Source organism: Pelodiscus sinensis, chromosome 28 (assembly GCF_049634645.1).
Source record: "Pelodiscus sinensis isolate JC-2024 chromosome 28, ASM4963464v1, whole genome shotgun sequence".
NCBI lineage: Eukaryota > Metazoa > Chordata > Testudines > Trionychidae > Pelodiscus > Pelodiscus sinensis.
Genome location: NC_134738.1, coordinates 3565157 through 3581964, shown reverse-complemented (window position 1 = coordinate 3581964; position 16808 = coordinate 3565157). Strand labels below are relative to the sequence as shown.

Here is a 16808-nt window from a genome sequence, read left to right as displayed (position 1 = left end):
AGGTCTGGGTAGGACCTAGGGTGCAGGAGCGGGCTGGGGACAGGTTGTCTGGCCGGGGGCCAGGAGCAGGCTGCAGGCAGGGTGTCTGGTCAGAGGGGAGGGTGTCTGGGCAGGGGGCAGGAGTGGACTGGGAGGCAGGGCGTTTGGCTAGGGGGAGTGAGTGAGCGGGGTCTGGGCATGGGGGGGACACTTGTTTTCACACCGCTTTGCAGGCACTGTGTAACACTGCTCCCATTCGCCAGAAGGAAGCCTCCAGGACAGATTTACAGGGGAAGCCTCCCGGAAGTGTGTCCTGGGGGAAGGAAAAGGGCAGCACTTGGAGCCGTTGTTGGTTCCACTTGCTCCCTGCATGCCGGGGGAAGGAAAAGGGCAGTGTGCATGGAGCCATATTTGGCTTTGCTTCTTCCCTGCATGGCAGATCTGCCGGGGAGGCTTGGGGCTTTCTCCTCCTCGCCTTCCGCTCCCCCCCCCACCCCCCAGGAAGTTGGTGCTGGCATTCCAATCTTGCGGGGGGCCTTAAAGCTGTAGCACCAGCACCGGCTCCCTGCTGTGAGGGGAAGTGGGGGGCTGAGTTGGGGCTCCAGAAGAGCCGTATCTGGCTCCCTAGTGAGCCATAGGTTGCTGACCCCTGCTCTAGATGGATCTTTTCTCTCAAAAAAAGAGTCCCTCCTATTTCTGCCAATTATAAACCTGTCCCTTTCATAATCCATAGACATCAAAGGTCATTGCAAAAGGGAAGCCAATATTATCATCTTCTTTTTAGAGGGGAAACTGAGGCACAGAGCAAGGAAGTGAGTTGCCCAAGGCCACAAACAAGGTGGCAAAACCAGGGACATAGGCCCTCTTCTTTCTGGCCTGGGGCCTTCATCTTTAGGCCATGCAGTTCTGACTTCTGTTTGTGTGAGCTCTGCTGTGTCTTCATGAGATATTCCAGCATCCAGGAAGCCTGCTGCTTTTCGGGCTCACATGACCCCAGGTTGCATTGTATTGCACAGAACCCAGACTCCTGTGGTGTGTCAGAAGTGCAGGCAGGCAGAAGTAGTTAAAAAATAATCTCTTAAACTGAACGAGGAATGAACATTCCCCATCTCCACGGAACCTTGTGTCCTTCATGGATGAATTGTGTTCCTCAGGAGGTGTTCCTTCCCTTCCCAGCAATAGAAATGGCTTCAGTGTGTCTCGTGGATGGATTTTGCCCTGCATGGGTAACTCTGCCCTGTGAAGACCCTTCAGTAAGGCTGGTGTAGTACCTGGTTTTGATGATCTGGAATGTACTGTTTTGTCCGTTGGGTAGGACAAGTTCCTTAAGCAAACCGCTTCCCTCTCTCTCTCCCCGCTCACATGTCATCTGCTGTATTTTGTAGTTGCAAGTCCTTCGGGATGGAAATGGTCTGTCTGTGTCTGTGAAGGGCCTAGCAAAGCAGGCTTCGGTAATTGCAATAATAATAGAGGAGTCATCTATTCTCAAAGCCAGAACCCGATCTGCAGTCCTTAACCATGTGCATAGTCTCTAGCCACATTGCCCTAGGGAAGTTAGAGTGACTGCTGGCATGAGGGAAGGCTATACAGGATTGATTTGTAGGTCATATTGGCAAGGGGCTGGGATAAGACTCAGTAGGTGTAAATGAAGTCAGTAGCAATGGGCCCCTTGAGGATTCGGTGACTGGAGCTGCATTTGCAAGAAGCCATGTGGTTTTCCATGGCAGCTTTGTGATGATCATATGCAAGGGGAATCAGTGTGGTACAGAGATAAGACAACCTGGGTCATTTGCCTTCTGAATGGCCTGTCGGTGTCAGATTTCACCTTCTAATGGCTGGTCTTCTCTCTGCTTAGATGTGCTGCCTTTCAGAACCTCCATGCGTCAAATGATGCAGGTGTTGCTATGCAACATGGCACTTTTAATGAATAAGTAAGTGACTGGCACAGAAGAGCTACAGACATGACATCAGTTGTAAAGGAAGGCCTGAAATGTGACCTACCTTCCTATATCTGTTAGCAGAATCCAGCGTTGCATACGCGGTGCAGAGACAGAGGCGCTGAGGACTGGAGCTGATTGACTATTTTTGGCTGAGCACTTTGGTCCAAAAGCCATTTTGAAAAGACAGTTTCTGCAGAAAATCTTCATTCAGGTCAAAAATGCTCAGTAAAAAAAAATTTCCAAAAAAGGTTGAGTACAAAAAAATTGATTTTTGAAACAGATTTTTTTTTTTTTGCCACAGTCATTTTTATTTTTAGCCAAAACTTTTTTTTTTTTAACTGGGAAAAGAGCCTGAAAAAATTTCAAACGAAACTTTGAAAGAAAACCCCCAAAGTGTTTCCAAACTTCTATAGAAAAATATTTGGTAGAAGAGTATCTGGTTACTAGGGGGAAGCAGGCTTTCAGCGTTCCATTCCTCACTGGCTGAAGAAAGTCTGGCTGCTTCTTTCAGGTGCCACTCATCAGACTGTCAGCGGGTACAGCTGGGAGCTTGCATTCCAACTTCGGTAGAAAGATGCGCATTAGCCCCTGGCTAGCCCCTTAAAAAAAGCCATGTAGCTGGGGATAGCATAGGCTGTGACCTGTCAGAGTACAAGCTTGCCCATGGCCCTGTGCTACTTCCAGCTCCGCTGCTGCTTTTAGTGCATTACTTGAGCAGAGCTAGCACATCTGTCTGCTGAACTGGGAAGCATCAAAGACTTACCCTGCGACGCTGGGGCAGCACGAGGGCTGTGTGCTATTCCTCACTTGGGGCTTATGGCAAAGCTAGAATTGAGCTCTTAGACTTTAACACTGAACATCTCCTCCCCTGCCTTTTCTCAAGGGAGCACCACCAGTTTGGAAAACTTTTTCCAGTGGCCCTGGATGTTCCGGTGGGTCGCCCTTCCCCTGACCTGGCAGGCAGAGGAAGGTTGAAGCCAGTGGCTTGGTGAAGGCTGTGTGACTGGAGTGAACCGATTGCTGCAAATTGTGAGGCCAGGCTGACTTGCTGATTGCGTGTGCCGTTATGAATTTTCCAACCTTGCTTTGAAAGAGATCCAAGGCAGATTAACAACAGATGCTTTCAAACACCCTTCCCCATGCTTTGGCAATTAAAGGAATGCTCCATCCAAACTCTGCTTCCAGCCACTACCACTTGCCTGCTGCTAGCCTTCCTCCTGCACGTCCGACCCTTTGGTCTGCTTGCTCTGTGGCGCTCCCCTCCTTGCCAAAGGCTTAATGATCCTTTGAATTGCACGGAGGGATTGCAGTGCTCCAAACTTTTCCTTTTCCGGGCAGCGCAGTGCATGTGTGTGTCTCCGCAGCACGCTGCAGTGCTCCTTTGCTATGCTCGTCTCGATGTGCGGAGTAGCGCCGCAGATGAGTTTTATCCCATGCACACAGCACCTGAGCCAGCTGTGATTAGGTTTCTGCAGCTGGATAATCCTGCGGGCCTGGCTAAGTCTGAGGCTGTTGGAGTCTCCTTAGAGTAAAACTGGTGTGAGCGAAATCAGCGTTCGGCGTAGGAGGAATATTAAATGAATTATCCATGGAGATTTTTTTCAGAATCCTTATCTCTGTTTCACTGTCTTACCGTAGCTGGGAATGGGAATCGTTAAGTCAAGCAAACCAGTTGGTTAGCAATAATGATTTGAACACAAATAGCCGAATGTCACCTATGCTGCTGAAATTCTGTAGTGACTCCACTGATTTCAGTACGGTTCTGGGTTCATAGTGTGCTAAAGTAGCCGAAAGCAGCATCTGGTGCAAGTCCTTTTGTCCCTGCTCCATTTCTTGGCTCCACTCCATCGCCCTCCGGAGAGCCAGGCATTCTTCCTCCGAGCCACCCTTTTGCCCACATACCCTTACTTCCCTGCTGCCAGAGAGGACAGTTGTGGCTGAAGTTGGAATACCTGGCAGCTGGCCCAGACCTCATATCCAGGAGTTGTTCTTTCAATCGGTGGCCTGCTGGTGTCTCGCTGTTTTTCTGGCGGTGGCTATAAAATGGCCCCTTTCTCAGGGGTAGCAGCCTCTTTTTGGCTCGCTAGCCAGCTTCCTCCTGCTCCGCAGAGTCATTTTCCCTTCGCTTTGTCTGTCTGGAGCCGTTCTGTTGCTGTTGCATGCTGGAGACCATAACCTCTTGTGTGTGTTCCTGGGCAGTGTGCGTGTGTGCGTGTGCGCATGCCCCTAATGGAATTCACCTTAAAGGGTCATTTAGCTTAGAAATTCACATTGCCCCCATGTGTGCACAGAGGTTCAATTATTAGGCACCACATTGATGGATAGGGAGAGGAAGAATGGAAGAATGATCCGAGGAATGGAAAACCTGTTTTATGAAAGGAGACTCAAGGAGCTTGGCTTGTTTACTTTAACCAAAAGAAGGCTGAGGGGGGACATGATTGCACTCTTTAAATATATTAGAGGGATAAATACCAGGGAGGGAGAGGAATTATTTAAGCTTAATACCAATGTGGACACAAGAACAAATGGATATAAGCTGGCTAGTAGGAAGTTTAGACTTGAGATTAGACGAAGGTTTCTAACCATTAGAGGAGTGAGGTTCTGGAACGGCCTTCCAAGGGAAGTCGTGGGGGCAAAAGATCTATCTGGTTTCAAGATTAAACTAGATGGGTTTATGAAGGGGATGGTTTGATGAGATAACATGATCTTGGTAACTAATTGACCATTCATTATCAGTGGGAAATAGGTCAATGGAGGGATGATAGGAGTTACTATAGAGAACTTTCTGGGTGTCTGGCTGGTGAGTCTTGCCCACATGCTCAGGGTTTAGCTGATCGCCATATTTGGTGTCGGGAAGGAATTTTCCTCCAGGGTAGATTGGCAGAGGCCCTGGAGGTTTTTCGCCTTCCTCTGTAGCATGGGGCACAGATCACAGCTGGAGGATTCTCTGCATCTTGGGGTCTTCAAAGTATTTGAAGGCTTCAATATCTGAGATAAAGGTGAGAGGATTATTTTAGGAGGGATGGGTGAGATTTTGTGGCCTGCACTGTGCAGGGGGTCGGACTAGATGATCATAATGGTCCCTTCTGACCCTGGAGTCTGGATTCTAAGAAGGATCCAGTGGTTAGAGCATTCGCCTGGGGCTTAGAAAATCCCTGTGGGAGTGCTTAGAGTTCCCTATCCATGAAACAGGGCTATAGCATTGCCTTACGCAAGGGTGTTGCGAGGATAAATGCATTGCGTATCCAGAGGGGCTCGGATGCTACAACTCCATAGCTGTGAGAGAGCAAGTCCTGAGCCTGTCTTAACTGCTGCACACACTTTGTTGAGTAGCATTTTGATCTCTGCCTCCCTGGTGCAAATCCAGACTGGTTCTGCTGAAGTCAAGGGTACTCCTTTGGATAGGTGCCATATGGGTCAGTACAACCGGGATCTGGCCCCTCTTCACCTGAGAAACACTGGCCAAATTCTGGGTCTTATTCTTAGCCCTGTGCAGATACAAAATTTGTATCCACATCTGCATCCATATCCGCAAAAATGAGCTGCAGGCATTCGCAGTGACACCTGTGGATATAAAGCAGCTATTCGTGGAATCGCAGGGCTCTACTTAATTCTGCTCTCACACCAGTGAGGCTCTGCTAGTGCTCGGTTGCACTAGTATAACTCGGGAGTGTCTCCATTGATGTGGGTGGAGTTACTGGGGTTTACACTGACACACCTGAGAGAAGGCTTGTGAAGTCCAAATTCAACCCTGAGCTTAACTGGTGACACTAGGCAGCTCTGAAGATGCCTGTGCAACTTGACGGGATCCCACATGCACCTATACACTGGGAGGAAGAAGGGGGGAGCAGGGTAGCAGGAAAAGCTACTAAGAGGATTCCAGGTAAATTGGACCCCGCTCAGGGCTTGGACAGACTCCTTTGAATGATATTGATGTAGGCGGGAGGAGACCTTTCACTGGTCCCCATTTTCCCCAGCTGTGCTGTTCCCTCTGTGGCAGCCCGGATGACATACAGAGCTGCCTGCAGCCCTCCCCTCACACACAGCCACAAGCCCTGGGGACCGCTGACAGAGCAGCGGCTGCCCCCTTCAGCTGCCCTGCCCGCCGTGTGGCTGGGTAGCACCAGGCTGGCAGCGCTGCCCCGGCGTTAATGTTCTCCTGCACACCTGCTGGAGTAAGAGCCGAAGAGTCTGGCTTGGGTCAGGAGCACCCGGAGCAGGCCTGACAGGGTACTTCCCCTCCCTTCCTCCAGACACTTGCTGTGGTTCCTCAGCACGAGAGCACTGTTTGAAGCCTGGGGCCTCGGCTGTCCCTAGAGGGGAGCCCGTGGGGGGACAGGTGCGGGTGTTCTAAGGGGCCTCCGCTGCCCCCACCCATCGGCCCGAGATCACACGTGATTAGGCTGCAGCTTCGGCGTCTCCTCGCCCTCGCCTCGTGAATCCATTGACTTCGTTGCAGTTATTCCGGGTGGATGCTGAGCCAAGGCAAAATCAGGCCCGCTCATCCTTAGAGCTGCAGCTTCAGCGTGCAAAATCTTGGAGCCAGGACGCTGAGCTTTGCATGGGGCTGGGCAGTGGAGCAGCCGCTGCGCTGGGCTAGCTCCTGGATTCCCTTGGAGACCAAGCGTACGTGGTGGGTCCCCCCACAGTGTCCGGACCACTGACACTAGCAGAGGTTTAGTGCAGTGCTCTGTCGGTCCATGCTAGTGACTGACTTGGGGTCTCCCATTGCGCTCAGCTGCGCCTCGCTGCCCAGTGCCACGCTGGTGTCGAGGGCAAGTTGCCAGGGGCGCGTCCTAGTCGTGCCCACGCTGGCAGTCACCCAAAAGAGCTCCGTGGGCTTCAGCGGGGCCAGGCTCGCTTTACCCCAGGCGGCTGAGATGAGAATGTTGTAAGCTCCCGGCTAAGCTGGGGCAGTTTCACCAGGCAGAGGGTCAAGCTGGCGTCTTCCTCCTGCCCTTGAATTATGACCTGTGCGCATGAAGTAATAGATCAGAAGCTGCTGGGTTTCAAGCTTTTTCTCTGTCGTGAAGTCTGGGCGGTGCCCATGGCAGGGTCAGACTATGGTTAGGAGCCCAGTGTCTCTGCTGTCTCAGCCCCGGTGTCGAAACAGCCCCATCTCTCTCCTCTGGCCTGTGGTTTGTAAAGGGCAGGCGGGATTCTTCCCCAGGAGCCGCTAAGCAGCTGATTCCCAGAGCTCCCTCTCCCCGAGATGTTCTCGCGGTGCCCCCCTCACAGCAACGTGCGTGTTGCACACGGAGCCAGCACCCGCTCTCGGCGTGCTGCCTTCCCTGCTCGCTCGTGAAACGATTTGCATGGCTGCTGCCGAAGCCTGGCGGTGCATGGCTCTTCTGGACAGCGTGTCACCTGGTCTCCCCCCGAGGGGCGCTGCGACTTGTAGAAGAGGTGCGGGAGCCCCACTTGCGGTACAGTGAAATCCCCAGTGCAGCCAGCGAGGCTGTCTTGGAAAGGACGTTGTCCCATTTCTCATCCCTTCTATTTGCTTTTTCTTACCGTGTCCCTTGGAGCATGAAAGGGAAAGTTTCTTGCTGATTTCCCTTTCAGCCTGCTTATTTGGGGATTTGTTGTTACTGGCCTGCTTGTGCACACTGATCTGCCTACACTGGCTTCTAGTAGGGTGGCTTGCGCTGGTGTGGTGTTGTCGGGCGGCTTGCGAGTGCTGGGCCATGTACATTTATTTTCACTGCTGGAAGGCTGGGGCGTGTGGGGAGTGAGGAACGTGCGTGGAGTACGCAGGAATCTCTCGAGCGAGGCGTGTTCCTTCCTGCAGGGGGTCCCAGGGCTCAGGTTGGGAGTGCTGCTGGCTCAAGTCGTGCACGTTTCTGTGCAGCTGGCAGAGAGCTTTGGGCTCAGACTGGACTCGGAGCCCAGCTGACCCAGGCAGGGCAGCCTGATCCCAGTATGTGTTGCTTGTTCTCCTGGTGCAGGGATCTTACAGCCAGCACTGGTGGAACAGGGAAACCGCAAGCCGAGTTTCTGGCCTGGCCGACCTCCATTCGCACACTGCAGAGCAAGGCAGGGCGCCAGCGAGACGCGCCTCTCTTGGAAGCTGGAGGTGCCTGGTTCTCTGTGGCGTGTTTGCCTTTCCCTCACTGACTCCTGAGTACGCTCTGTTGTGCCTCACCTCCCCCGTATGGCAGAACCGCGCCATGCAATGGGACGTCCATTCCTCCCCGTGGGCCTTCCCCCGAATCAGCCAGAGCTGCAGCTGATGATGGCAAAGACCTTCATCCCCCGCCCCCACCCTGGGGACAAGCAGCCACCCCACATATCCTCTCGCTGCCAGAACTTGTCATTGAAAGATTGGATCTGCTCTGCTCTCTCGTTCCCTGCCTTAGCCTCTCTCTAGTCGGCTGCAAGTGAAGCATCCGCCCAGCTTTGCAGTGACCCTGGCTGCCCAGGCTCCTTCCAGTAATCCAGGGCCAGGTCTACACTACGTGACAGTAGTGGGACCTAAGATACGCATCTCCAGCTGCAAGTCGACGGTACTTCAGTCGCATTTCTGTGGCGTCCCCGCTGCAGGAGGTTGACGGGAGAAACTTCTCCGTCAACTTCCCTTCCTCCTTGCAACTCTGTGGAGTAACGGGGTTAACGGAGTACCATCAGCGGTTGATTTAGCGGGTCCCTGCTAGACCCACTAAATCAAACTCCGGAACATCGACCTCCGGAGTGTCGATCTTGGGGTAAGTGTAGACCTAGCCTAGGGCAGAGCCGCCTGGTAGCCCAGTCCTGGAGCGACCCGCAGCTCTGAATTCCACATTGTAAACCTCCTGGCCCAATCCAGAGCCCTTTGAAGTCTTTGGGGGTCTTCCTATTTGCTGCAGTGGGCACCTGGGACAGGAGGTTTTAATTTATCTTTTTTGTTCCTTCAGAAGAGACTTGGCCCAGGCTGGCCTGAAAATCCCCCGGCCTGTCTCCCACCCCCCCGGGAAGGTCTGTAGAACATTGTGTGCCAACTCACTACCCTAGATGCGCGTGTGCTCCGGCAAGATCTTACAGCAACCCGACAGCCTCAGCCATGTGCTAGCGTAGTTGGAGAGGCAGCTGCCTAGTGGGTAGTGCACTGGAATGGGAGTTCCATTCCCAGCTTGGCTGCTGCCTGCGTGCGCTTGGCTCCATACCTCCGTTCCCCTGCCTTTTATCCATTCAGACAGCAGGCTCTGCAGGACGGGCGCTATCTGCTCTCAGGCCTGTGGGATGATGGGGGGAGGGGAGTGTTGTTTGTACCAGCAGCATATTCATCCTTCCTTTGACCTCAATGCGAGCACAATTATCTGTGCCCGGGGCGGAGTGTGGTGAAGAGAGGAAGGGGGCTGGGAGGGCAGTATTTTCATGCGGACTTTCCAGGAGCTAACAGAACAGCTGCTGCTTTTAGTAAATTGAATAAAATAATAGAAAACAGAACTGCATGGGGGCAAAACTGACTGCACCCTACCTTTGAAGTGGCTTGCCCTCCCTGGAATAATGCCTCTGCTTTGTGCCCCTTCCGACCTCTCCTTAGCACCCACCTCTGCTGTGATTCTTATAAGAATATTACTTGTATTGTGGTAGAAACTAGAGAGCCCAACCAAGATCAGGGCCCCATTGAGTGAGGCCCAGTGCATACAGATAGCAAGAGACAGCCCCTGCCCAGACGAGCTTACCGTTTAAATAGACAGGACAGACAGAGGGTAGACGGGGAAACTGAGGCATGGAGCACAGGGATGGGATTTACCTGAGTTCACACAGATGGCCCTTGGCAGAGCAAGAAAGAGAACTGGTGGTGTCCAAGTTCCAGTCTCGTTCCAATTCTGCTGCCTCCCAAGTGCAGCTCTGCGAGCTCATTTCTGTGTTTCACGTCTCCCCCAGACTCACCCCCTTTGTGCTCCCTGATGAGAAATCAGCCCATTTGTGACGTGGCTAGTTGGCCCTTACAGTAAGTGTGTAAAAATCTAGCCCATGCATCTCAGCCCAGAATGTGTTCGACTGGGGCCCTCACCCTGCTCACATGTCGCTCACCTCCTACGATTTGGATGTCTGTAGTCCAGGGGCCTTGCTTTCCGTTACTTAGCACAAGCTGGACGGGGGCCCAGGAAGGCTACAGCATTAAATATCAGTGACGGGGAGGGAATTGTCCTCATCGCTCCTCGGCAGTTCAGTGTGATGTCTCCTGGGGGCCAGCTCCCTACGTTGCTCCATTGACTCCAGGGCAGCTGTGCTGAATGGCAGACCCGGGAGAGAGATGGGCAGACATCCGGCTGAGAAAGGGAAAGCGATGCAGCCGGCTCGCCAGGGCTAGGTAGAAAGTTGCTGCCTTTTTATTTATGCCTCTCCCCAGCTTCCAGACTGGGCAGGAACTCTCTAGGGCAGGGAAGCTACTGAATGGGGCAGAGCCGCTTCAGCTGGAGTGAGTGTGTGAGAACCGGGCGGAGCTCACTTTGTTTGTGTGCTGCACACGCCCTTGTGTAGCTGACATCATTCAGACTGGGGCTTCCTGTCCTCCGCTGAAGTGGGGAGGTGGGTGTGGTGCGTGTGTGTGCGCGCCCAGACACACGTGTGGAGCTGTCTATAAGTACAGGAATGTGTGTGCATGAGCACACGTACGTGCATGTGAGAGTGTGTGGACATACATGCATGTGACTGTGTTCACGGGCTTACAGGTGGGGGTGTTTTACACGTGTGGGGCTGTCTAGGGAAAGGGAGCGAATCCCAACACACAGCAGTATTTTGATGCTAGGAGCCAGGACTTTAAGAGCTGGGAGAGCAGAGCACAGCCACTGTCAGGAAGCAATGCAGGCAGCCAGCTGTCCGTCCCTTGCACCCCGCTCTCCTTTGAAGAGTAGGGATGTGCAAACTGCTGTGGCTAAGAGATGAGAACCAAGTTCATGTGGGAGGTTGCTTTTCGTGAGCTTTTCGTGCTGCCCCATCACATTTCTATGGCTGTAGCAAAATACCACGATTCCCAATTTATGCTGGGGAAACTGAGTTATGGGGAAGCAAAGTGAGTGACACCAGTTCCCACCCAGAGCCAGTAATTGGGGGGGAGATAGCTCAGTGGTTTGAGGGGTGGCCTGTTAAACCCAGGGTTGTGAGCTCAGCCCTTGAGGGGGCCATTTAGGGATCTGGGTCAGATCTGTCAAGGGTGATGCTTGGTCTTGCCGAGAGGGCAGCAGACTGGACTCGATGACCCCTCAGGGTCCCTTCCAGCTTTATGAGATGGGTATAGCTCCATATTCTAATAGAATCAGGTATCCTGACTCTGGTTTTCTCCACTCTGACCACTGGATTGTGCTGCCTGCTTTCGGGAAGCTGCCCCTGGCTACCATCGACCCTCCAACCCACCCTCAGCCCACACTGGCTGGGGCGTTCCCAGTCCACTTTAATGTTTAATTTCCCTTTGTTCTCTTTGGGGCACTCCTGGGCTTGGCAATGCCTGGTACCTGTGCAGGCAGCTGGTCGAATGGTCCCATGTTTGTATTTGCCTTATTATAAGTGAGTTATTAACAGACTCCCACCAGGGCAGCTTCATTGCTAGCCACACTGGGGATAGGGCAGGGCCCCATCTCCCATTCACGCGCAGGGGGAGCCGGGTGCACAATTGCCCCGGGTGCTTTCGGGGGCTGAAGCACGAGGGGAACCAGCAAACACTCCAAAAATCCTTGCAGGCACAAGGATCAGGCCAGGCTGTTGCTTCCTGAGCGAGAGGGATTTAAAACCTGTTCCCTGGCTTCGCCGGCTGTTGATTTTTCCTGTGGAGAGCGTGTGCGGTTTGGAGCTGGCTTTGGGAGTGACACTTGATTTACAGCGGGCAGGCATATGGGAGAAAAGCTCGGCTGTTGGCTCTGGACTATTTTATTATTGTTCTTATCCGTGCGGGAGATTATTTAAAGATGAAATAGCCCCCAGTTTTGTACCATGGTCCAGCTGCATGTTCCCGATCCGGAGAGACGCATCTGCATTCATCTCTCCTTCTGATGCACGTCGGTGCCTCAAGGTATCCAGTAGGTGAGCATAGCCTCATAATACTGTTAGTATTAATTACCGTTAGTCTCCTGGATAGAGTGTCAGCCAGAATATATAGGCAGGGGTTGAAGGAGATGCCAGCTCCCCATGGCTGCTCCTTGCTCAGCTAGAGGGGAGCTGCTGTGGGCTTGGCTTGACTGGTAACGTTCCGATCAAGGAGGTCTCTCACTTGGCAGGTACCTTCTGCTGGTAGAGGAAGCCTGTTGGTTGAAGCAGGCACCTGGGTTCTCTTCCAGAGAGCGCTCAGCACTGCAACCCCAGTAGAGTAATTCAGCCCCTTCCGATACAGCGGGTGGCTCTCACTAAGCAGAGGCAGAAGGGGTAGCAAGATGAGAGAGTCAGCCACCTCTCTGGTTCAGAGCAGGACCCGGGTTCCTGCAGGGGCACTGCAGAGATTACCTGTCACAGTGTTTGCAGGACACCGGCGGGCAGCCTAAATGAAATGCAGCAGGCAAAGTTCACCCTCTGGTCTTACGTGGGGCATGGGCAGTGCATTGCCCGTACAAAGACACTCTCAAGGGCCTGAGAACGAATCCCTAAGCATGAGGCTGCTTGGGCCCAAAGCCTAATGGGGGGTGCCGTATTGAGAACGGCAACTAGCAGGAGGTCTCTGAGACAAGGAACATATCAGAGCAGGATGTGGACGCATTGGAGAGGGTCCAGCGGAGGGCAACCAAAATGATTAGGGGGCTGGAGCACATGACCTACAAGGAGAGGCTGAGGGACTTGGGTCTGTTTAGTCTGCAGAAGTGAAGAGTGAGGGGGGATTTGAGAGCAGCCTTCAACTCCCTGAAGGGAGGTTCCAAAGAGGATGGAGAGAGGCTGTTCTCAGTGGGGGCAGATGGCAGGACAAGGAGCAATGGTCTCAAGTTGCATTGGGAGAGGTCTAGGTTGGATATTAGGAAAAACTATTTCACTAGGAGGGTGGTGAAGCACTGGGATGGGTTCCCTAGGGAAGTAGTGGAGTCTCCGTCCCTAGAGGTGTTGAAGTCTCAGCTTGACAAAGCCCTGGCCGGGTTGATTTAGTTGGGATTGGTCCTGCCTAGAGCAGGGGGCTGGATGTGATGGCCTTCTGAGGTCTCTTCCAGTTCTATGGTTCGATGTTTCTATGATCCTGGGTAACCATGCTCTGCTGCTAGCAGCTCCATGTGGAGATGGACGGCCTCAGCCCTGCACCGGTTCCTGCACCTATCAGCTCTTGGAAGAGGCGAAGGGTCGCTTGCAATTTCTCCTCTTCCATGCCTTGGCCCATGGAGAATGAGGCAAGCCTCTTCCGTTCCTGCACCCAGAAGGCGTGGCGCTGCTGGCATTTGTGGTTCCTTGCTCTTGGAGCTGGCTTGTTTTAGATTAGTTTTGAATTATTGTGGTGCCCAGGGGTTGGAAAACTCCTGCAGGACAGAGCCTCATGGAGCAGCTAACAGCAGTGTACGGTTCCCCCGTGCCATGGTGTTGATGTGTCCTAGGTTCCTTGCCTTGAGAGAGGGAGTTTTATCTCCATGGTCCCTTCAGTCCTTATCCAGGCCGACCTGGGTGCTGGGATTTGTGCCGTTTGCAGCTGGATCGAGACTCTTCTGGTCTCACAAAGTGCAGGGGTTGTGGTTTGTGTCATGTGGGTGCATGTTGTCCTTGGGCGGAGGCAGACCCCCCTATCCTTCACCCAGGAGCCAGCAGCTTTGTGACTACTCCTTCCCCGCACCAACCTCCTGAACCATCTCTCTGCCTTGTTCAGGGCACCTGGGATTTAGATTGATGGAGCTGCGTTTATCTTCCCCAAACTCTTTGGAAGCCAGGAGCGGGAGGAGGAAAGCTTGTTGGATTGCTAGATGGTGGCTCTTTCTCAGCGGATCGGGTCGCAATAAGAGATGGTGGGAAAATATTACCTAGCCCTTCCCCAGCGTTGCTGTCCAGATGATTTTGATTCTTCCGCCAGTGAGCGGGTTACAAATCTAGGGCCTCGTGATCAGGATCCGGGCCCCGCGGTAGGTGATTGGCAGCCTGCCTCTACGTAAGCGTGTACGGTGGAACTCCACAACTCCTTGGGTCTGTGAGCTTGCCTGATGACATCAGAGGGGGAGGGAAAGCAGGGAGAATGGTGGCCGGTCGCTTTCGTTCCCACGCAAGCTCTCCTTGATCCAGACCTGCGTTCGGCCCAGGTTGAGGGGCTGGGCGGGGGTCAGCAAATGCTGATCAGAGACCCTCCCCCCAGAAATGCCTTTGTGCATTAAAGGAAACGGCAACCGGCCACTGCCATGTTCCCAAAGGGAGTTGGGTTTGCTTTAAGGCGGCTGTTTCTGTGCTGCAGTAACAGCGTACGCAGCCGGTCCCTTTAACAGGGGGCATTTAAGGTTCTTCGATCGAAGCTGCAGGCAGAAAAACTCAGCGCTTGCAAAATGCTGAATCTCAGCTTTTCCGGGGCTGGGGATGTGGTGCTGGTTGATTTTTATCCATTTCTTTCTTTTTTGCTTTTTCAAAGTCCCCCCAAAGAGGCTGAGATCTTCCCCCTCTGAGCCTGGGCACAGCTCTTTTTTGTGTGTGCGGGGGGGTTAATTCTGTCCCACCGTCGCCCACACCAGCCCTGCTTTCTCCGCCTGCATGAAGTGCTGCTGCCATTCCGGCTATGTACGTGCACTGTGCAAGAAGGATAATGGCCCCTACAGCTGTTCGGCGGGGGGAGGGGGAAGTGTGTGTAGGCTGAATAACTAGATCAGTGTTCCCTCCTCTGTGGTCCTTGGTTGTGGTGTGTCACGTTTTCCTGTGGACCCTTCCATGCTTCCCTTTCCTTTCGCCCCTCAGTTTTTGGTTCTTTTCCAGTGGATTCTGCAAATGTAAGTGCTCTCTTTTTATCTTTTCCTTGCATGCAGTTTTCTGAGATGTATTCAGTTTTCTGTCCGTCTCTGTGTGTTTGTTGCCAGTTAAATCTTGGCTCTCTCTCTCTCTCTCTGTCTCTGTCTCGGGGGGGGGGGGGGGGGGGGGGGGGGGGGGTGTGTGTGTGTGTGTGTGTGTGTGGATTACGAAGCTGATGGAAGCTAGCAGCAGCAGTACATGTCATGTTTAAATAGCAGGATTTGCAAACCGCAGTGGAACTGGCGGACACTGTTGTAGTTTAGGACGATGATGGGGGGGCACCGACCTTTGTAAGCTGTTGCTATGGAAAACCAGCCCTGCTGCTGCTCCCCACGATTTCTAAAATCTTGTGCTGGGATCCTGCGGCTATCTGGGCAGGGGGTGAGCTCGGAGATGGTTTGCTTTGACAGAATTTGCCCCCTGGGGCACCAAAATAACTAGACGGAGGTGAGCGGTGGTGCTGTGGGGGGCGACGGGAGGAAATGCATTTCTTCAGCACAAAGGTTTTCCTACCGTTTGCAAGATCCTGGAGAGCTGTGGTGGGTTATTCCTGTCATGATTTTAAATTACAAATGGCTACTAACTTATTTTCTTAAGTAGCTTACTGAATTTGGAAGCTCTCCATGCGTGTGTGTGTGTGTGTGTGTGTGTGTGTGTGTGTGTGTGTGTTTTGTTTCTTTTTTTGGCTGAGGCATTTAAAAAAATACACTCACTTTCCCTTAAGGTGGATTTTTTTTCCTTCTAAAAATATTGTCTGCCCCATTTCTGGGGCACTTAAAAACGATCACCGGGGGAGAGAAGGGTGCTGGGGATTAAAACAAAATGATCTTTGTTGTTTGCCTGAGTAAATACAAGGGGAGTTGGCCAAGGGGAGCTCTGTCAAGGGGAGATGGTGATGATAATAGCTGCGTGGGGATGGCGGTGGGAGCACATTTGTCATGAAAACCGGGGTGACTTTGTCTCGTGGGAGGTGAGTTCTTCAGCGTCACTCAGGCAAAAGAGGGGAGGGAATAGTCGATCCCCGCTCAGGGAGCCCAATGGCCTTGCACTGCACCCCCTGTGAGATCTGAGTGGAGCCAAAGGGGCCGGGGAGGTGGTGCTGCCGCTGATGGCTGGGGTGTGTGTGTGAAGAGCGAGAGGCAGGGATCTGGAGGTTCCTCAGAGTTCCCCCACCCCCAGCGGTGCTGCAGAGGAACAAAGGGAGCCAGGCGGAAAAGCTGTGATGTGCAGGACTTGTTAGAGGAGGGGTCGATTTGATTGGCTCCGTGTGTGGAAATCTGCCTCTGATCCGTGTAAGATATTCGATTTATAATTAACCCTTTGGGAGCCCGCCAGCACAGCGGTGTTGGGTCGTCCTTGCTTTACCGCCCCAGACTTCAGCTGTAGCTTGGACGGACAATTCACTTTTCCTCTCTCCCTCCTCTGCACCTTTGGCATTTAGCTGAGCAGACTCTGAGTCTTGCAGGTGAATTTTTTTATAGAATCAGAAGTCCCAAAAAGGTCACTGCGGTCACCTAAGGTGACCACCTGCATCGTGCAGACTGGCCATCCTGGCATTGTGCTCCTGGTGACTTCTGGCAGATCACCCAAAGACAACCCCCCCCCCCCCCCCCCCCGGATTGATCAACTGACAGCCTTCATGTGAACTTTGTCCTGATTGTGTTTTAGCCTGGCCCTTAATAGAATCCTGGGTCAGATGGCAAACACAGGTGGGAGCAGACCATCAGCATCCATAGGTCCCCGTTAATAGCCCTCCCCTAGGTAGCTGAGGGCATGGGCATGTTCCCACTGAAGTCCAGCAGAGTCTGTCTTTGGCGATTAGTGAGCTCAAGCCCCATGGCCTGCCAGTGGCTGCAAGACACACCAGAAAATGTCTGTGTGCAGCTCCTGTGCAGGTGTGGCCCAGGTACAGGCTGAGTCAGTTTACAACCTGGTGCGGCAGCACCGGTGGAGGGACTTGGCTCAGGTCCGGGGCCTGGAAATTTGGTTCACTGCCGTTTTGGGGGCAAGTTGAGTGTCTGG

The 16808-nt window shown here is 53.1% G+C and overlaps 1 protein-coding gene across 8 annotated transcripts in view; it reads left to right on the top strand.

The window, feature by feature from the left end:
- The window catches only part of TET3 (tet methylcytosine dioxygenase 3), a 161074-nt gene that overhangs the window by 65800 nt on the left and 78466 nt on the right, over window positions 1-16808 (top strand). The window contains exon 1 of one of the 8 annotated variants that reach the window (XM_075910912.1): window positions 12940-14767. The exons of 6 other annotated variants lie outside the window; for them this stretch is intronic. Coding sequence is in view for 1 of the 2 variants with exons in the window: in XM_075910907.1 (XP_075767022.1) it covers window positions 15269-15325 (57 nt within the window). In the remaining variant the exon portion in view is untranslated. Of the gene's footprint in view, window positions 1-12939; window positions 14768-15253; window positions 15326-16808 lie in introns of those variants that run through there. One more of the 8 variants, XM_075910907.1, reaches the window with a different exon arrangement.